Below are 21,981 nucleotides of genomic sequence, written 5' to 3'. Positions count from 1 at the left end.
ATGGGGGTCTCACTGCCAGGTATAGTCAACACATCATAATAAATCATAATTTCTATGTTTAATTCTAGTTGCAGGCACTTGACGGATTAAAATAATTCCAATGAAACTAAGTACTATATTTCTATCTCAGTGCATCTAATTACAATACCAAAGTCCATGTGTGACACATTTTCAGGAGTAATTACTGTTTCTTTCTACCAGTGCAGAGTTTGGAAAACCACAATCATTTGGCAAAAACCGTATATTTTTCAATTGAATATGTCCTGTTGACAAGTGTTCTTAAATACTTTGCTTTTGTCAAACAGTCTGCTTCGAGGCAGACAAAGCTACTTCAGCAGCAATAGTAAGCCATAAGTCAAAACACAGTGGCCTGCAATATAATCCAAGATATTTTTTAATGGTTTACAATGGTATTTTATTCAATCAAATTATAAAAAAAATAACCCGTTCTAGATTTAAGGATAACTGATTAATCACCATTTTTGACAAAAGATATTCAAGCTAACTTTAAACAAGCTGACTGAGGTAACAGGAACAATCTAACGAAGGCAGCACAAAGTTTCCTCTGGGTTAACTGACCCCACTGGAAAAGATTTACTCAAACAGTTAAGTAGTTCCCAAATGCCAGATCAATTGTTTTGGGTTAGCTGAGTTTGCTACACGTACTATACACACAATTCAAAGTGTAAGTAAACTGAAATAAAGCCAGGAATTGTGGACACACTAAGCTGGACACCCTACACTAGTTCCTGACTCTTAAATGTAGGTTACTTTATTTAAAAACAGAGTTCTATTGTTTTAATAATATAGTCATAAGCTAAGAATTAAATCCAACACAGAAGGTAGGTAACCAGCCACTGGAAGAAAGGTATTATATAATTCAGATACAATATAAAAGCTTAAACATCACCCACTTGTAATTTATATAAACAGAATTCAAGAATAAAAACGTAGGTAGAACTTGTCCTAAGCTTCAACAGCCTACATTCCCAGTTAATATAAATTTCCTATTTACTATAGGAAAGATTGGTATAAATCTTACAAAGGGCATGTTGAACTAATCAGAGGAATTACTCCAGTAAAGGTCAGAAGGAATAGTAACACTTATCAAAATAAAACAGTAGAAAAGAAACATCAACTTTTTTTTTTTTACTACCACGAATGAATAATGAATGTAACACGCAGTAAGGTCAAGAATTCCACTCTGGCTAGTTACTATAGATAAATTTGATGGCAATTCCCCTGTTGTAGGATTGCCAATAGGAATGCACTGTCAAAGCCAATTCATAGAATCACCAAGGTTGGAAAAGACTTACAAGATCGTGCCCACCTACCACCAGTATTTGCTGACTAAAACATATTGCTTAGTACTAAATGTTTCTTGAACACCTTCAGGGACAGTGACTCAAGCACCTCCATCAGCAGACTGTGCCAACACCTGATCACTCTTTCAAAGAAATTTTTTTCTAATATCCAGCCTGAACCTCCCCAGTGAAACTCGAGATGATTCCCTCTAGTCCTATTGCAACATTGTGAAGCTGTTTGAAGATATTAGAAAACACTAAGACAAGTCCTAGAAAACACAGCACAGACAAAAGCTAAGAACAGGAAGCATATATAGGCAAAATTCCAGATCACATGAAAACTGAAGTGACTATTGCAACATAAACAGATCTAAATTACACCACCATCCCAAGCCAACAAAAAGCTTATGAGGAAAACCAACGAGGACTGCCAAGTATCTTTTCACTTTGTTTTTTTCACACCTCCAATTCTATACACAGTACATAATCTCAGCTGACAATCCTGAAATCACAGCTGTTTTTATATAATCCAAATTACAATTCTATCCTCCTTTAATGCCTTCAATCACTAGAAGGTGATAACAATCTAAGTGTCTCATCCCTAATGTCTTATATCTTCCATATTTTGGAGATATAATCATTTTGGGGGGATAAATTTAAAGAACAATTATTTTCAGGGGAATTGTGCAGCCTGTTTATTTAAAAAAACATTACATACACTTCCCAATTCATCACAGTAGGCATTACAATGCATAATGGCTTTAAAAAGCAACACTTCTGTTACTTGAAAGGAGTTTAAAATGAATAAAACTACATTCAAATGGTTCCTTCTGGTCTTTGAAACAACATATGAAACTACATATAAAACATGAGATGAGATTGTTTTGCTCAATTTCATACACAAAGTAATGTTTTGAAAGCTTTTAATGATTCTTAAAAAATTCTACACATCAGTAGACAATTACTGATAATAGTGGAAACTCACTGGTCAGAAATTTTCAAGAATGCAAAGAAACTGATTTAGGTTGTGAAACATTGAGATTAATCATAGATGTAGAAATCAAGAAATTCATATTCCCAGAACTGCAATAAATACCCTCTATGACATTTATAAAGAACATTTTCTTATTTCCACTTCTGAACTCCAATTTTGAAACTCAACCAGCATTTAACCATTTAAATAAGTTATTCATTAGCTAAGCGTTACAACACTAGCAAATTGTTTTTAAAATTCTACAGAGAAACACCAATAAGATTTTTCATTGTATTGTCTTCCCATCTGAAATACAGTACCAATCCATTGGTTAGCCAAATGGTACAATTATGCCCTTCTCATTAAGGATATAAAGCATACTCGGGGGTTAAATCAAACTTCCTCTTGAATCAGCTCCATTCAAGCATCCTTCCAGACTTGACGCAGAACGCAGGATTAAAAGTTGTGAGAAACAAAAGAAATGCCATAGTGTTTCATAAAAGAAATGCTGGGAAATTAACTGGAGGGAAGCCACAAGAAAATGTCAAAGAATATTAACCTCCAGTACCATTTTTTTTTAATAGATGCATATAATCAGGCCTCAGACTGGTTTGTGGATTTATTGTAATGTCTACAATTATATGTTCCATCTTCTGGCATTAATATCCTGGAGAGTCTAATTGCTATTTTTGCTTTTGTGTTAATCCATCAAGGAATACTGAAAGCATGGCAATAACAAAAATGCTGGTAAAAAAACAACCCTACACACATTAACAGTTTTAAACCAGGATATTACAAGCTTCTAATAAAGCAACTGGAGAAAAAAATGAACACAATAAAAGATCAGCATCCAAGTCCTTCCAAAATTGCTTAGGTAGGTACTACAACTACAGAATACTCCATAACACTTCTAGTATCTGAACTAGTTAGATTAAAGATAGTTCCCATCAGTCTTTGACACTATGGAATTTCTTACTGTTATTGGATACATTACTCTAGGAGGCCTAAGCCCAGCAAACAGAAGTAAAAAACATTTTTAACTACATCTTCAAATGAAGAAAATAACCAGAAGAGGAAAGGGTACAAAAGAAGAGGGTATTATTTTCCATCTTCTTTTCCTAAGTTCCTGTATAGATGTTAAAAGTTAGGAATGACACTAGAGATCTGCCTCAGTATTCTGGAATTACTAGCTTACTCTCAACAGATTTTCAGCAAAACTGGGGATCAACTTTCCTGACTTCCACCTTCAATTTCATTATTTGCACTCTACACTAGAAAAATAAAACTATTGTGATGTATATACAATTAAATGAAAGCAGGAAACTGTATTCCATTGAATTTGATTTTCCAGTCTATGTGCTGTATTTTCATTCCTATTACTAATATAGGACTAAGATCGTGTAACTAAAGGCAAGAGTGATGTCCTCCATTAAGGATTTTGATAAGAAATGATATTTAAAGAAGAACCCACAAGTACTTTGGGATTCACAGTAAAAACACACAGATCACTGAAATCCACAGTTGACTAAATACTTGGATAAATTTACAAACTGAAATCAGATCATAATGCATTAGTTACTTCCTCAAGCAAGAAGGAAAATCTCAAAATCTATTTTAAAGTAGTGATGTAATTGAACATTTTTTTTTTTGGTAGGACTGTTCAAAATTTCAGAGACCAACAACTTCTTAATATTACTTGATATCACACTATTCACAGTATTAAGTAATAGACTTCAGTGCTGTAATCTCAATTTGGTTCTCCAGTCTTCTGAAGACTCCATAGTGGTAACAAAAACACTTCAAGGTTTGTTTGCTTTAAACACTACTGTGTGAAAACGTATGCATTCATATATAAGAACACAAGTTCAAATGTAATAAAATATCTTATACAAAAATACTGCTGAAAACCAGCAAGAGCAAGGGAAGAACAGAAAGACTTAAGAACAATTTAGCTTCAGTTGTGAACAAATGCCAACCCCCCCAAAAAAAAGTATAGCAGACAGATTTATTGAAAATCTTGATTCCAGCTCAGAAAATAGGATCCAGTTTATGATCAATAAGGTAGTGTTCATAAAAAGTGCATGAAAGTTGCTACCAATAAAGATGGAAATTGAAAAAGATAAGAGATCAATATAATAGATGCAAAGTCATTGAAAATGAAAGTAATCTATTTCCATTTGACAGTAATGGAAGAAAACACTTGCAGCACGTTGAAGCCTCTGAAAGAAAATGCATTTAAAAACTATTCCCACAAGAAAAGGAACTGCAGGAGCTATTCAATTATAGTTTAAGATATTGATTGCACACTAAGACTAATCAAGTAGAAAGTAAAGTACAGAAAGTCCTGGATTACTAAAAGTAAAGGCAAAATTGTATTCATGCACAATGAAGCGTGTAGCATAAAAATTAACAATCCCCTTCTCCCCCCCCCCCCCCCCCCCCCATTACAACAGAGCAAAGAAATTATTGTAGTTAGCTTGTTCAATTCTTTCACCTATAATATTCTTCCTAGGACAGCCCTCCATCCCATGTTACCCACCCAGAAAATGCTCAAATCAGATAATAAAAGGAGTTTCATGTATTTTCACTGGTCTGATAAGAATTTACCTCGACGTCTTAGGTCATCCTTTGCTGTATCTAGATGGAAACTTAATAGATAAAAATCAGCTCCACAACACAGCAATAAATATGTATCTATAAAATTCTGTGAAGCTGACAGCTGGGGAACATCTTCCCTGAAATACAAGATATATCATTAAGAATGGATTTTAACATAAACATCTTTTGTCTAAGATGCCTAGTGCTAAAGAATAATTTCCCTGTTAAACTGACCATGTGCCAGAAGGTTAACCTACTATGTAGTTGCCCTTACTATTTTTGGAAGTTATTAATTTCAATAGAAAGTTCTCATTCTACTCAAATTAGTTGGCAGTAAAGAGTATCTGTAGTCAACTTAATCCAATGTAATCTAGTCTAAACTTCCACATGAATTGTAGAGAAGACTATATGAAGTTAAGCAGAGCTGAGCCAATGCAAATACAAGATATATAGCAGACATTAAAATCAAAACTTCCTGACATATCCACTAGAATTGGCTACCAGGCCTTTTTCCACAGATCATTATGATGAAAGCCTAATTTGAAGGCAATGAACCACCTAGATCTTAGTATCAGCTTGAATGCTAAAAGTCAGTAGCTCAAACAGTCCATGTGTTCCTCCTACCAAATCATTAACATGAACTTAAATGAACGTGCAAAGTATCATCCCCTGTGAACTAAACAGCAGTTTCTAATTACTAGAATTAGGGCAAGTTCATTCTTGCAGACTGACCAGACCCTCACAGTTTTATCATCCAATGCAGAAACTAACCACTTCTAGTCACGACTGCAGCCAGAGTTAACTGCAGCATCATGACCTAATAAAAATAATAATGGAAATATCATAAACCCTGTTTCTTGCGCTTCCACATTTCTTCAGATTTAATCATATTGTTTTAATACACTTGCACATAACATTAAAATACATTTAAATATAGGTTTCAAATGGTTGGATTTAAACTGGCAACAGCAAACCATTCATTGATTTCCCCCCCACACACCAAAATCCTTGGAAAAATGTCCCTCAATAATTTAGGTACACAAAATTGAATAAGGTCCGAGATATCAATCTACTGTACCTGAAATCTCATATATATTTGTATGACATTGGTTCTATTAGTGCAAGGAAGGCTTGCATGGAAATACTATAAAAGATAAATTTCATTTATATTTTTTAAAAGATGCTAATGTTTTAAAAGAATAAAAGCTAGCTAAGCTTTCTTCAGCTTTCTGCAATTTGTATTTGACTCAACTAGAACTACAAGACTATGCTAGACAACTACTTAAAAACAACAATATATTTACAGGTCTTTATTTACAAGTTTTACCTCCACATCAGGCTGAATGGGAACCACTGAAGTGTTTGTAAAGCTGCTGACACTAATAGCAAGTCTTACTGATAGAGGTAGTTTTTTCGCCCCCCCCCAATTCATGTTGATGTTTTGCAATAATCATAATCCAATCCAGCACTTATTTAACTCTGAGACTTGGGAAAAAATAAAACTCCATGGAAAACAGAAGCTTGACCATCAAGATCTAAGTCTTCTAATCAAGTTTCTACTGTCTGCAAAAGCTTTGTTCTGACGTGAAGAGGTCCAAACATCAGTCTGAACAAGATCACCCAAACAAGAATATTAAGGGAATAGTTCCATTCTGTTTCATCTTCTTGTCAACAGTGATAGAATCATGCAGGTAGGAAAAGACCTTAAAAATCATCAAGTCCAACATCAATCTAACCATTCTACTCTAACTCTAACAACCCATTGCTAAATCACACCCCCGAGCAGTACATACAAATGTATTTTAAACACATTCAGGGACTCAACTACTTCCTCAAGGAAAGTAAGTAAACTTCTTTCTAAGGAAACATCTGTAAAGATGTTTTTCCTGATATCTAACATAAACCCCACACAATGCAACTTGAGGCTATTTCCCCTTGTCCTTTCACCAGGAGACAGCGAGAAGAGAAAAGCCCTGCCTTCACTCCAATCATCCCTCAGATATTTGAAGAGAGCAATAAGGTCTCCCCTCAACCTCCTCTTCCCCAGACTAAAAAGCCCCAGTTCCTTCAGTTCTACAACGGGCATACTTCCAAGCCCTTCACCAGCCTTACTGCCCTTCTTCAAACCTGCTTCAGCACCTCAGTGTCCTTTCTGCATTGAGGTGCCAAAACTGAACACAGTAAAATGGTTTGCTCTGCTAACATCATGGGTACCAAATATTTCAAAGCGTACTTGAGATTAAGGTCCAGAGTCCTATGATCCATTGCAATGCCCAAATGACAAACAGGAAGGCATCATACAAGAATACAGCACTTAAAACCTACCTCCTAGCCAGTATTTGATTTACAAGGAGGCCCAAAAAATGTAATCTAGCTCACATTAGTCCTATTGATATTCATGTATTACTTTCTTCTGACCGATAAGCTGCCCTAATAGCTTCATCCCTGATAGTTTTCTCTACACACAATCTTAACAGCAGTTCAAAAATCCAGAAAACGGAAGCTAGAAGCCTGACCTTTTTTTTTTTTTTCCTCTTGTCATAGGCCTGCAACAATTGCACTGCTGCAGAAAGGCTGAGATAGAAGAAAAATCCTGAATCTCAAAAAGGTTACTCAGACACTGAAGGCCACCAGGAGTTGAATCAGGCTTCAATAAAGACCATTTTAAATGCTTCCTAAGCTTAAGTACTTAGGAAGTGATTTTTTCAAAGCTGCAAAATGCCAAAGAATTTGAAAGAAAAAATATATATAAGTGGTGGGCATTAACTTCAAAGTTCACTCTAATAAAACACAAAACATTAGCAGTTACAAAAGAATCACCAAGCTAACTTAACCACAAAGATACCCCTATATCTCTACAGTCAGTAGGGTAGCATTTTCAAGAAACATCTCTGAAATTCAATTCAAAGAAGAAAAAAAAAATCACAGTACTAATCAAAAGAAGAATATCTGAGCACTACACCATAATTTAAACTGATTTTTCTACAGGACACATATTAAAAATACTCTGAAAGTCACTTAAGACTTGCAAAAATTACAGTAATTTCTTCCATTCATTAGGTTTTTATTACCAAGCTGTTTCTGTAAAAACATAATGAAAATGCCACTGCAGCAGCTTCCATAGGGCTACTTCATTAGTTAAAAATAAATGAAACAATAATCTGTTTACAGAAAATAATTTAAAGAATTATGATGTCTTCTTTGTTGCAAAAAACCTCTACAAGAATCAGACTCTTCCACCTTGGTGGAAAAACACTAAAAATAAGATTAGAAAGCTATGAAGAATGAGCTTCAGAAGTCAAACACATAATCAGAAACTGAAGTTATTAACCATGTCCAAGACCATATTGCTGCTGATCAGAAAATAAGAATATGCTAAAATTAACAGACTTCGGTCCACACAGTGCTTTTAATTTAAGCCTAATAGACTTCATTCAACCCTAAAACATTCAAAGTTCTTATATTGCCCTCTAGTGCACATTTTCTCTTTAATCAACTGAAACTCCATATCAAATATTTTAATTTAAAATTAGAGGAAGGCTAATAGATATAGAATGTATCTAATCCCAAATGTAACAGCTATGGACATAGAAACAAAGGGGAAAAAAACACACATACCTTCAGAAGGCCCCAGGTACACAGGGATCTCCCATAATACACTCTTGTCACCACTGCTAACCCTTGAATGAGGTCTGAGAAGGGGTATATCCTGGCTTCACCCCTTCAGATCACTCAGGTACGCTGCACCTGGGCTCCTGTGGGTTGGCTCTGCCTTTCCACCAGGTGCTCAATCACCATTTCAAGCTGCAACTTTGCATTTCTGCTACAGCTGGCAATTAATATCTTCTATGATAATATCCATCTGCAAAGGGGTTTATAAAGAAGTTATTTTAATTAGCAAAAATATTTCCCATAAAAACAAGCAGAAAGTTCAGCTAAAAAACTGCGTAGATACTGGGTAAGTACTTACTTTACTCTCAAAGCAAATTTTTACGTGAGGGCTTTGGTTTTGTAAAATCACGTGGAAGCTTTGAATTGCCATTATGAGAATAAAATTTACAATAAAATAAAATAAAATAAAGAACATGAGAAACTTTAAGAAAATTTGAAGTTTGAGTAAGAACCTAAGACTTCAGGTCCCTTTTATCTTGAAGAACAGTAAAGAAAATGTCTGCTCATTTGCAAGAGGTCAGTAAGCTTCAAAACAGACTTTGCTCAGGGTTCCCCAGTCCTAAAGCACATTGAGAAGGACAGTAGCTGGTTTTTAAGAGTTCTTCAAAAGGGCCTAGTCTGGCTGTAACCCTTTTAAAGATGATCAACTTCACCTGTACTTCACAGCAGACCATAGACACCTGAGGAGCCAACACTGACTGGAATGCACAACTACCTTAACTGATAGCTCTGGGGAACTAAGTTCAATGTAGTGGACTTAAAGCAAAACTGCTGTTGTTATTCCCTCTCTTCTCTGCATTATAAATACATTTTCACTAATCAGTAAATCAGTGTTAATAATCAGTGTTAATGCTGCCATGAAATTTTAACAAAATATTTTTTTCTTTATATCTCTCAATTAAAATGAATAAATAAAAAGCAAGGTTTTAAATTACCAAACAAACTCATCAGGGAATTAAATTCTGCTTCCTGAATCAGAAGCATTTCTCACTCCTATTCTTTTTAAGTCGGTGTAAGTGAAATCTGTTTATTAATATGACATTTTATGTTAAACTCAGTTACATACTTCTCTTTGCTAAAGCAATTCATAAATTTTCCTGCAAAAATATGACGTGTATTGGTGAAATCGGAGTTGAATATCAGTACAGTCTTGTTAGCCAGCCCACAGGCCAGGTAATGTCCATCCCCTATAAAAAGATTTGGATGATTTGGAAGCAACAAGGAAAAAGAGTGCTATCCTTTTATTCATAAAATTATACGTGCCTCTACTATAAAACAAACACTAAGTATGCATTTCACGTCTAACAATTTTTTTGCATGAACATCACAAACTCACACTGTAGAATTTAGTATGAATTTATACACCATTAATTTCCTCAGTTCCTGATGTGTTGTCACAACACTTACTCATCAAGTGGCAGAAATTTGCTTTATACAAAAAAAGTGCTACATATTTTAAGTGTAGAAATTTTTAGTAGCCATGTAGATCTGTTTCCTGACTTTTTAATTTTGCCATCTTAAAAGTTATATCCCCTTTTCACTGCCATGTTAGATTATCCTGATGTTTCTGAATTAAAAACAGGAAAACAGAAAATTGAACCAATGGGGGAAGCAACAAACCATAAAAAAAAAAAAAGCAGAAAGAATTTTTATAGTTTAATATATATATAAGTACTGAATAATCTTTAAATGAAAAACAGTATTCTGACTCTTTTGAAACAGAACTTCGGCTTCTAACATAATGACACCAAGTAAATTACTTGTAAACTTTCTTAGTGAAAGAAAGTGTTAGACCATTAATTTTCAAGTTGTATTGGAAAAGAGATAGAATGGGGCCAAAAGCAAACAAGACATAAAATCAAAGGTGAATTAGAAAGAATCCTTTGGTGCATATTAGCAGCTTGCATGGTTTCACAAGTCAAAACCAGGCAGCAGATGCCAGATTTTTCTAGGAATTCACCTAGGAAATTCACAGCTTTTATAAACAACATAACACAAATTTTCTTCTTCTGTCTCCACAAGGACACAATAGTACATTTCATAAAACTATGCATACCAGAATACTGAATGCAATAAATTCTAGTTGGTTTACAGCTAACAGATATTTCTGTCCCAGTGTTGATTGGAAGAGAACTTGCCAGTGGATATTCTTTATTTTTACTTCAAAAAATAGGAAAAAAAAGGAGGGGGGAGAGGGGGGAGAATAAAGAGAAAAAAAAATTGAGATATCTAAACCTATTTTATTGTCATTTTAATAAAGAAATAAATATTGCTCGCAGAGTTAGAGTCATTCTAGATATTTTTATGTACATATTCAATTGAGAATTTATACTAAATCCAAAATATGCATCATAAGAAATTAAAAACTGTCAAACTACTCCCATCAGCAACTATTATGAATTTATGAAATAAAGAATTAACATAGCATTTTACAAAACTAATTAAAAAAATTAAAAAACTTCTTAAATAGCACAATTATCTGGTGAAATTAATTAAAACATTATAAACATAAGTAGGACACTGATCTTTTACTTAACAGCATACGGACCAAAACAGTAATTGTGTGTAATATCCCCATGTAACACACCACATCAATCAAGAAAAAAATGCTAGCTTTATAAAAAATCAGCTCTTGTGTCCACAGTGATCATGAATCCACTGATCAAACTGTACCACCACAGAATTGCAACGGTCGGAAGGAACCTCAAAAGATCATCGAGTCCGATTCCCCTGCTAAAGTAGGTGTCCTCCAATAGGACTTCTCATTTCCACTTTTAAGAATACCACTCTGCTGAGATCTCATCAACAAAGCAAGGTTAACTTCCAACACATCAATCTTGTCTTCAAACATTGAGGTGATCAAGCATGAAACCTGCAGTAATTACACTACTAAACAGCACTCCATGCACATCATAATTTAAGCTCTAGCATGGAAGTATTTAGAATGGAGAATGAAGCTGTTTTCTGTTTATGAAAATTTCTCAAAAATATCCATGGATTTAGTCTCACAGAATTAAACAATAAAAAGTGCTTAATGCTGTCCTTCAAAATATGCTTACGTTGCTTATGTATATGTCCTAACAGAATTACATGCCTAGCAATCACCAAGATTGCAATGCCTTCTACAATGCTATTTCTGCAGTAAAGCTTGTCAGAAAAGAAGCACACATGGAGAAAAGGCTGGTTTCAGAGACATGCTGAGAACTGAATAGCAGACATGAATGATTCAAGTAAGAACCTTCTTTAAAAGAAAACACTGCCATGTCAATATGACTTAGGTCTAGACTCAGCTCACTTCTTAGGAAAACTGTAACATAAAAATGCTAGGAAAAAAATACCTTTCATATCCTAAAAAGCTTTTGTTGATTTTCCACAGAAATTTTCTCACAACTCAGTTTTTGCAGATTTCTTGGAAGGATCCAGTAATTCATCCCAGCATCTGCTTCAGGAAAAGTCTAACAATGTTTTCACGGGTTTTTTTTCCTCAAAGACAGTGCCTCTGCTCCAACAGTGGTCATTCTTGACATTCAAGGTACATGCCAAGCACTAGAAAAAGCAACTCACCTTTTGCTTTCTAGTCACTTCAGATTGTATCCAAATTGAGAGTTTTAAAACTACCCAGCTATTAAAACTATAAAACTCCTTAAAGAATAATCTCCAGAGAAATAACTCAGTAATTCACATTTTGAATAAATAAAGTGTACATGTACATTATTTGGAAACAAAACACATAATGTTTATAAAACATAACTGGAAATATAAACATTCATTAAATAAATGATATATATATATACTCACCTTTGCATTAACTGCTTTCTTCATTTATGAACACAATCTAGCAAATCGAATGCTGAGGCCACTGTAATCTTTATCAAAAAGAACACAGTGGTGAAAGATGTGTTTACATTTAAAAGGGAAAAAAAAATTACACACACTGATTTGACACCATCATAGCCTACTGTTTTCAGTATATATCCTTCTAGCTTACAGCCATATTGCGAAGTATGAGTAGAATAGCATGCCTTGTACTTAGGTTGCTAAACTGATTAAGAATTCACTACTGACCACTACAATAATCTAGCATTGGCATATGTTGTGAAACAAGTCATAAATTACAGAAAAACATAGTAAAATTAATTATTACAATAAAATATTAAAAAACAATTTCTGCTGTTTTAACTAATTATTATACTATTTATATCAGACAACAAAGAAAAGCATTCACAATATATTGTAGTGAGACATTTTCTAATCCTATCTTTGTAACATAAAAATGCTTCCAATTCAAAGTTTGCTAAATTTGTTAATAGCAAGCCAGCAGGGGTTCCTATCCAGAAATAGCTTCTATTCAGGGCAAAGGATCTATTAGGAAAAAAAAAATAAAAAATTTAAAAAAGAAGAAGAAGAAGAAAACATACATGATTGTGATAAAGCTTTTTTTTTAAACTATATAAGACACAGTAATACTAGCTAAATCGATTCCAATGCAACAAAAATAATAAGACAGCTCAAAAAATATTTGAAATTTATTTTTTAAATCTGCAGTTCAAAGGAAAAAGTTTAAATTAAAATATGTGATGTTTTGAAAAACAAGAACAGAACACAAGTCTTGATGTCATGTAATTGTTCCTGGCAAATCTAAAGCAGCATAGGAAATACTTCAAAAATTACTGTGGTTTGTACAGCTGAAAGATGTTGTAAATTAAAATGAAGAGATAAATCCACACATATTCTTGTTTTTTTAATATCTCTCTTATGAACACGTAAGAAGCAGTGAAACTTAAGGAATTTTTGTATAATATTACAGCACAAGAGAAGGACCATCACAGACTACAAGAGAAAAAAATAGCCTAAAAAGGCAGGCAGGCTTGAACTGTCTACACCAGTCAACACTTAGCAGCAGTAATACTGCAGTTACGTAATTCAGTATTCACAAACACCACAGACTAGACCAACTGGTTTCAATTTCAGTCAACACCCAGCACGGACATGAAACTTACTAATAGGATGATGATAACAAAACAAATTTTGCCACTCTCAAAACTAAAATTGTTTCAGCGTCACAGTAAATGAACGTCAACATAAATATTTAATTTTATTTTTCCAAGTAAAATTGAATCAGTTTTGATTTGCAAACTAAGACCACAAGAGTTGAAATAGGAATATGGAAAAATACAAAGCTAAAGCTTGGCCTTAAAAAAGTTACCACAATGATTTAATTTTTTTTAATGCTATATATAGTTTTATTTGTGGTTTGCACTACTTTCATGCACTGCAAATACAGAGCGATTCAATTTGTGAACTCTTTTAATTATATCTATGGTAAGAAGTGGCACTATCAAGTTATTAAGAGCAATTATACCAAGTTATATACTTGGAAAGCATATAGCAAGTATCAAATTGGAAGTTGATTTCAGGTACTTTGCAGTATAAAATGCCATTGGAATTATTGAAGTTCAGAAAGCTTAGGGAAATAGTGGACCTGTATTTTTTTTGTACATCAGGGCTGCAAAGACGCTTCATTGTTGCTTCCTGTAGCAGGCAGGAAACATGAGAAATCCAGAGCAGCTCAGCTGTTCTAAGAAAAAGGAACCTTCTGATAAAACCAGTATATGACAACTTAAAAATCAAACAGAAAACTACTTCTCATCACCAATCTCATAAATCAAAAAGTTATGGAGCTGTTTTAATGTTAAGAATCTAAAGTTCATTGTCAAGCAGAACAAAATGGATAATTGTGATGCACTGACAATAACCTCAGAACCAATAGGAACTCCTGGGAAGATTCCAGCCAACTACTACAACCAACACAGAATTGGAGCAGGTTCCAATGAATATGGTTATGGTTACTTTCAGGAAAAGTTGTATTGGAGAGGAGTGTCCTTGCTGCACAGATGATGTTTGTCCTCCTCTCCTTCTGTTCTCATCTTTCTATAAAATGTAGCTTTTAACTTTAAAGTCAGTGTATGCCTTCAACTACAGACCCTGCTAATTAGCCTACTGGTACACTTAAAGTACTTCCTTTCATTTCATATGCAAAATTTAAAAGAAAGAAAAAAGCACGTAGACAGTGGAAGCATTTATACATCTCTGTAAATGTCAAAGGTTAAATACACCATAACTTACAAAGTTCTGTTCATGAAAATACACTGAAACTATCTACCAAATTCAAAGGAAAATATACATGCTGGCACATTGTTTACTAGAAATATGTTTACTAGATCAACTAAACACTTACATAATCATTTTATTTTATTGTTCAGATTGATAGATTTTACTATGAAAAAGTATATTAAAAAGGAGAATTTACCTGTTAATACTCCTGACTGATATATTAATAATCCAGTAGAATAGTTCCATACCTTCAGGAAAATAAAAAATAAAAAATAAAAAAATACGCGCCTACTTAGATATTTAAGGAAAACACAAATTTTTAAAGGCCATCAAGTGGTGAAAACAGGGAAATGCAGCCAATGAAAGCAATGCAATATAGTAAGGTTGTTTGATCGTTTGTTTGGTTTTTTTTGTGTCGGGCTCTGTTTAATTTACAAGGATCCCCAGCAAAAAAAGTGAAACCCACCTAGTATAGATACACAAAGTAATAGAAGTATTTCTTGTCATCTTTGCTTAGGTTGAACTCTTGGTCACTCAAGCTAAATCAGTGTAGGGCCATGCTTGAACTAGTTGTAGACTTCATACAGGGAGCTTGCTTAATTTCACAGTTTTCATATTGAGGCCTAATATTATTACTAGACTTATGATTATTGCTAGTAATTATGATACCACAATTTATTGATCTACATTAGATTTATAGATCTAAAAAACAACTTTCATTATCAATTAGACTGTTTCTTAACTATACATCTAATAGTTAAGTAAGAAAAATAAATAAAAACAAAGTGTTTCTCTCATGCTGCTACATCTACACGTCCTCCTCACCATAATTTCTTCCATTATATTAACCATAACTATCATGTATACATTGAAAGAGTTGCAGCCAATCACTCTCTTAAATGAGCTTTCATATAGTTCCCAAGCTTATCTTTTTGCTAATGCTTCATTTGCTTCTGAACGTACATACTATTTTCCTAAAAAGCTGTTTCATAAGATGCTGTTTCTCGAAATCATCTGAAGAGATTCTCACTCATTTCACTTCTTTAGCCTCATAAAAGTCCTTCAGACAGAATAAGGCTTTTGATGTTCCCTGTTCTGCAATCATAGGAGCCACCTACGAACTACCATAGACTTTAGCATGGCTGCACTCAGAGAATTGCCCCTAACCTACAGAATAAGGCAGGGAAAATAAAACAGGAAGTCTTGTTATGTATTATTCTGATTGTCATTTTAATCCTAATTTTTATCTAGGTTAAAAAAAAAATCAATTTACTGTTGGAATTTTGTGTAATCCATCAGCACCTCATCAAGTTAATAACATTCAGTCATTTTCACTTCGATTTAATTTGTTAAGTCTATATGAGCTAAATAAGAAATTATCAGAAAGTCAGAATTATTTAACTTTCCTAAAATTCCATTTCAGTGTTTGCATTTTCTTTATGAAAGACAAGGACAAAAATCAAAATGACATTTTCTCTAGGACAGTTTCATTAAATAAATAAATAAATAAATAAATAAATAAATAAATAAATAAATAAATAGACTTGGAGATAAATATACATTATTTTGATAAAGCAAAATTTGTTTTGATTGTAGTACCAAAAGTTTGCTATGTTTAGAGTCATATAGGGAACAACCAGTAGAAGTCTCAACTTCTACTGAGCAGAAAACACTACCTTTGCTTTTTCAAAGTGAGTGATATAGGATTAATTTTTCAGATGTTTTCAGAATGTTAAGATATTGTTTAACTTCAACACTTTACTCTCATGATTTTTATGGCATATCACTTTATAATGCTATCAAGCATTCATTTATTTTTATTTCCTTCTAGATAAGAATATGAATGTATTGCATCATGATTTTATTGAAGTTAGAGAAAAAACATTATGGCTACAAAGAATGGTATCTCACCTTTGCACTTAACACGTAGATGTGTTTTCCAGCACATACTGCCACCTGTTTGTCATCTGGACTAAATCTTACATGAAGCACCAGTCTCAGAAGAGTTCCAATAATAATTCCATGAGGTGTTGACCTTGCATCAATTATAGAGATTCAGCAAAATCTAAAACTCTGATGCAGCAGGATTCTCAGAAACATTGCATAACAGCTATGTAACAACACAGTTATGCCAGTGTATGTCAGGAAAATATACAAAGTAACCCACCATTTAATAATACAGAATACTTCAGGTTGGAAGATCTAGTCCAACCAGTCTAGGATATTGGAAAGCAAAGCACAGAACTATATATCAGAAAGATTTCTGCATTTACCTTCTTGCCTAGACCATATCTGGTACTCTTTGCCACACTAATAATAAGTGTGCTTATCAAATCACAGTATTATCAAGGATAGAAATTTTGTAGCAGATGTCCAGAGAACCTAGTAGTGCCTTGTTCATTTTGGAGACAAGAACTCCTGATTCAAGCCCAGCAGTACAGAGGTCTGAAATATATTTCTTCCAGGTGAATATTTCAGCCATTAAGCCACTAAGTAAGAGGGACTTTCCTTCTCTTTGTTTTAATTCTTCTATGGGAAAAAGCTGAAGGGGGGAAGTACACCACTGAAAATCACTGCATCGTAAGATGATACAAATGGCTTTGAGAACAGGTTCATTTTTCATCCCTTTATTCACCACATTGTTATGTTCATCTCAGTGGTTCTGCAAATCCACATTTTATGATGCTGCCATTAACAAAATGAACATATTTTGGACATCTTATCAAGTCTTAGTATTCCACAGGCAGCAAACTAACCAGAGCACAGCCACAACAACTATAGATGTCCTTTTCAAGGTTTTACACTAGATGCTGTGAAGTCTTTCTACAACACATTAATATGTCAAGGTTTATCAACATTGAGAGACAGATCACACAAATAGCTCAAATTCCTGATACATTTGATGAAAATAAGGTGGAAGAAAACTGACCAAGACTGTGCAGAAGCCAGAATGACAGACTACACAGAATCTGCTGAAGAGCCTGTGGACAAGACAGAAAAGGAAAGAAGGAAATCTAGCAGCAGTAAATTTGGATTTCAAATGTCTTTGTATTAAATCTACACAGACTGTTTACTGATCTTCCACTAACTGACTCTAATTAACTTCCGTGTTTGTTCCCCCTGAATTCTTAGTCCAATTTCATAGGCACTTCCTGAATCATTCCTTGATTCTCTACATTACACTTGCATGGACTAAAGAGTGATGATGACATTTATTATAAAAGTACTTTAAAAATTCTTTAAAGCATTTCTTTACAAGTTTTTGGCTTTTCTTTTTTTAATAATACATAGCTTTGCAAATTCAGTGTGGCAGAGTAGAAGACACAGCTCCCATATACTAAATCATAGTCAAATCATTTTTAACAATGATCATTTTTAACAATGATCATTTTTAACAATGACCACAAGACTCTTTGACAATATTGACACAAAAAGAGGGCCATGAAGCTATATATAATGCTGTAACAGTGTTTTCAAGACAGAATGTCATTGGGGTACTAGTGAGCCAGGACTTGCTCTCTTTCATTCTCTGTCATTCTCCCTATACTCTGCAGTCCATTTAGGCTCCCAAAAGCTGCCGTTGAGCCCAACCCCAACTGTGGGTCAGCACCTTGGCCAGCTCCCGGCCCTGCCAGCTCAGCCGCACGCCGGTCACTCGGACGTGGAAAAAAAGGCCAGGCTGGATTTCAGTTTGGCATCGCAGGTGGAGAGCAACCAGGAAATAAAGCGCTGTCACTTTTAGGATCGTTGAAACTGAGCGGTTAATGCGTTCTACTCAGAAATAGCAGGTTTTTGTTGAAGTGGTAGTGGAAGGATGGTTGTTTGCTAAGGTGGACACTGTTGAGAGACCAGTTTGGCACTGCTGGGCTTGTAGGTGGTGGTGAGCGCCTTCGCTTCACTTCTATTATATACATATCTAATATGCATGTTACGTAAATAATACTCTACATTCTCACAGTTTCTGTGCACATTCATCTTCATCAAGATTCCACACTATCACAAGCTCACAGGAAGCTGAACAGACAAGAAGTGGATTGATTTTATTTCCAGATGACAGTGCAGAAATTGAGTGCTGATGTCCTAACAAACGTAATGGCTGGCAAACATATGAGGAAAAATGAGTCACTTCAAATTGAAATTACAAACAATGCAAACTGTTTCAAAGTCTTTTTTTTATTATTATTTTTTCATTGATCCAAATCATTTAATGATTTACAATATAGCTGTACTGGGATGATGTAAACTTTCTTTGTAGTAGCTTGTATGATGTTGCTCTGGGTTTTGTGACTAAACTGTCCACATGCAGATAATGCACAATATTTGGGCATTGTTGAACAGTGCTGGAGGTGTCAAGGCTTTCTCATTTTACCATTCTGATGTGCCAATTTCCAGCAAGTATGTTGGGGGCAGGCAGAAATCAAGGGGCTGATACAGCTGGGCAGACGGTATAAGAAACTACCTGACATAAAATCATATAATCATAGAATTGTTTGGGTTGGAAGGGTCATTTTAGATGATCTAGTTCCAACCTCCTGCTATAGGCAGGGACACCTTCCACTAGACCAGGCTGCTCAAAGCCCCATCCAGCCTGGCTTTGAATGATTCCAGGGATGGAACATTCACAGCCTCTCTGGGCAACTGTGAAAGACAAAAAACATTTTTCTTTGTCTCAAATCTTGCTTCATACGGCCTTTCTGGTGATAAGACTTTAGCTGACAACTGCAAATTATCTAGGGGGGTTTACCATAGCCAGCAACCCTTTATGTACAGTGTTTACATTTGAAAGCACTTCTTTGGAGGTGTTTTGCTCAGGAGTGTTTACTGGTGAAAGATCTGGTCTGTGACCAGATAACTGGTACCGGAAATGAGGAATGATACCACTGAATCTTGTGAAGGCAGGATACAATTTGGCATTTCCCTCCCCCTCTCTTATCTGCTGGCAAGGCCTGGAAAATGGGAACAAAAGAGTTCCTGTAGAGATCAAAAAAAGCCAGGAGCTGCCTCTCCAAAAAGAACTGACTCAACCACCTTGGACTTATAAAATAAGCTATAACTTTGTTAAGGATTTACGCATGCACAACGCTCACACAGTTTGTACACAGAAGAGAGAGAAAACAGAAGAGGAAAATAGAAGTCATCACCATCAACCAAACAACACAATCTCCAACGACCCATCACTACAGGAGATCAGTGCCTGAACTACAAACCTCACTGGACCCACGGTGGAGATTGTCTCTCTCTCACTTTTTACCAAGACTCCTTGCTTTTTATTTCTTATCACTTTTCTATTGTCCTTCTTCCCTTCTCCATATCCCTAAGTGACTAGGATTTGTAATAAAACTGGTTGGGCTAACATTAAGGTGTGTCTTAATCTCTCCATAGGATATACATATATTTTTTAAGAAAAAGAACCTCTTCTCCCTCCTATAAACTGGAGCAAGATAGCAGCCTGTTCCAGTGTCTCACCAACCTCACAGTAAAGAATTTCTTCCTAATATCTAGTCTAAATCTTCCCTCTTCCAGTTCAAAACCATTTTTCCTCATCTCGTTGCTACATACCCTTCTAAAAAGTCCCTCCCCAGCTTTCCTATAGGCCCCCTTCAGATACTAGAGGGCTGCTGTAAGGTCCCCTTGGAGCTTTCTCTAAGCAGAAGAGCACCAGCTCTCAGCCTGTCATCGTAACACATCCTGCTCAGAAATAAAAAGTGTTGGGGAGTTGATAAGAAGGTAGATGGGCTCTGCTTGCAAGAGGCACTTGTCTTTGCAGCACTTTTTTATTTGTTTTTCCGTCATTAAGCTGCTCCATCTCAGCACACAAGCCTTTTCTCACTTTTGTGCATCCTCCTGCTCATCCAGGGAGGGAGCGCCGTCACTATGGCAACAGCGTCACTGCCTACGGGTCCCCGAGAGGGACAAGTGGCGCCGCCCAACTCTCGCGATAACACAGGGCTCGGCCGCCGTTGCCGTCGGGGCGTGCCGGGCCCGCCTCGGGGCTGGGTCTGTCCGCACCGTCCTGCGTGGTCGCACGTCCGCGGGGCCGCGGCCTCCGCCGTTCCCGGAGCCGTGCAGCAGGCCGGAGGTGACCCGCGCCGCGGAGGAGAGAAGGCTGTTTTTTCTTAGTTCGACAGGTTTGTGAGTTGCGGGGCTTCTTTCCTTTATGCAGTCATTGCAGAATCGGTGGGCCTCGTGGCCCCTGGGACCGAAACGTGGGAACTGCTGAGAAGTTCGTGTGTTGTTCCTCGAGCTGTGAAACCCTGAGGACTGACGTGACATCTCAGCGGAAGTCATGCAGTTTACCAGTGATTTAGTAGAAGCTGTCGTGCTTTTTAAGGTTAATTGCTTCCATGAAAATATGCCGCTTTTGGTCAGAGAAATGTCCACGCTGCAGAGACATCGTTTAGTGCATTGTGTTTTCTCAGTACATCATCAGTTTGCATTGAAATTGCTTGACCTTGCATGAACAAAAGAGGATTCCTTCCAGGAATTAGATATACTAACTCTTAAATTGTTTTGTATTTGCAGTGTACCGGACTTGAAGAATCACTTAAGAGCCATGGCAGCACGCTGGAGGGGAATCCTTATAGTATTTGTGGCAGCTCAAGTACTCTGTGCGGCAAATACCTTTGAGGAAGAGGATGTACCTGAAGAATGGATTCTTCTTCATGTTGTTCAAGGCCAGATTGGAGCAGGAAACTACAGCTATTTGAGACTAAATCACGAGGGAAAGATAGTACTTCAGATGCAGAGTTTAAAAGGTGATGCTGATCTGTACGTATCCGATATGACTCTCCACCCCAGCTTTGACGAGTACGAGTTACAGTCTGTTACCTGTGGCCAAGATGTTGTCCATGTACCTGCACATTTCCGCCGCCCGGTGGGAATAGGGATTTATGGCCATCCCTCTCACCAGGAGAGCGAGTTTGAAATGAAAGTCTACTATGATCAAACAGTGGTACAGTATCCATTTGGCGAGGTTTCCTACAACCCAGAGGAGATGAAGGCAAACCAGAAGTACTCGCACTCTATAGAAGATGAATCTCAGGATGAAGAGTCTGTTTTCTGGACAATACTTATTGGAATCTTGAAATTAATACTTGAAATCCTTTTTTAAATTGGTACATAATGGACTAAATCACATTTCAGCCTGTGAAATTGAACGTGAATAACTCTCTATAATATTCAATACTCTTTATTGTTTCCTGAAGAGGTGTTCAGGTTACTTTTTGTAAAATTTCTGTAAATTTATATCAATAATTCATTAGTTTGCAAAGACAACTTTTGCTGAAAGCAATTTGCAGAATATGGTTAAGATAAAATTGT

At 35.6% G+C, this 21,981-nt stretch overlaps 2 protein-coding genes across 2 annotated transcripts in view; one reads left to right on the top strand and one right to left on the bottom strand.

Moving 5' to 3' along the window:
- WDR27 (WD repeat domain 27) overlaps positions 1-20,205 on the bottom strand; it is a 92,576-nt gene extending 72,371 nt beyond the window's left edge. Inside the window, 14 exon segments of the mRNA XM_065735875.1 lie at positions 979-981; positions 4,891-4,973; positions 4,975-5,012; positions 5,574-5,694; positions 9,647-9,734; positions 10,604-10,707; positions 11,307-11,419; positions 12,346-12,413; positions 12,791-12,922; positions 14,858-14,909; positions 16,573-16,696; positions 18,618-18,757; positions 19,406-19,607; positions 20,132-20,205. Coding sequence (XP_065591947.1) covers positions 979-981; positions 4,891-4,973; positions 4,975-5,012; positions 5,574-5,694; positions 9,647-9,734; positions 10,604-10,707; positions 11,307-11,419; positions 12,346-12,413; positions 12,791-12,922; positions 14,858-14,909; positions 16,573-16,696; positions 18,618-18,757; positions 19,406-19,607; positions 20,132-20,205 — 1,342 coding nt within the window.
- A 971-nt stretch (positions 20,206-21,176) lies between these two features.
- CUNH6orf120 (chromosome unknown C6orf120 homolog) lies at positions 21,177-21,935 on the top strand. The gene has a single exon (XM_065736462.1). It carries the CDS (start codon positions 21,215-21,217, stop codon positions 21,770-21,772), a length of 558 nt encoding a protein of 185 aa, XP_065592534.1. The 5' UTR covers positions 21,177-21,214; the 3' UTR covers positions 21,773-21,935.
- Positions 21,936-21,981: the final 46 nt, after the last annotated feature.

This window comes from Cyrtonyx montezumae, unplaced genomic scaffold (genome assembly GCF_038088225.1).
Source record: "Cyrtonyx montezumae isolate F1298 unplaced genomic scaffold, pur_monq_1.0 scaffold_0, whole genome shotgun sequence".
In the NCBI taxonomy this organism is placed as follows: Eukaryota; Metazoa; Chordata; class Aves; order Galliformes; family Odontophoridae; genus Cyrtonyx; species Cyrtonyx montezumae.
This window is presented reverse-complemented; position numbering and strand designations above follow the sequence as displayed.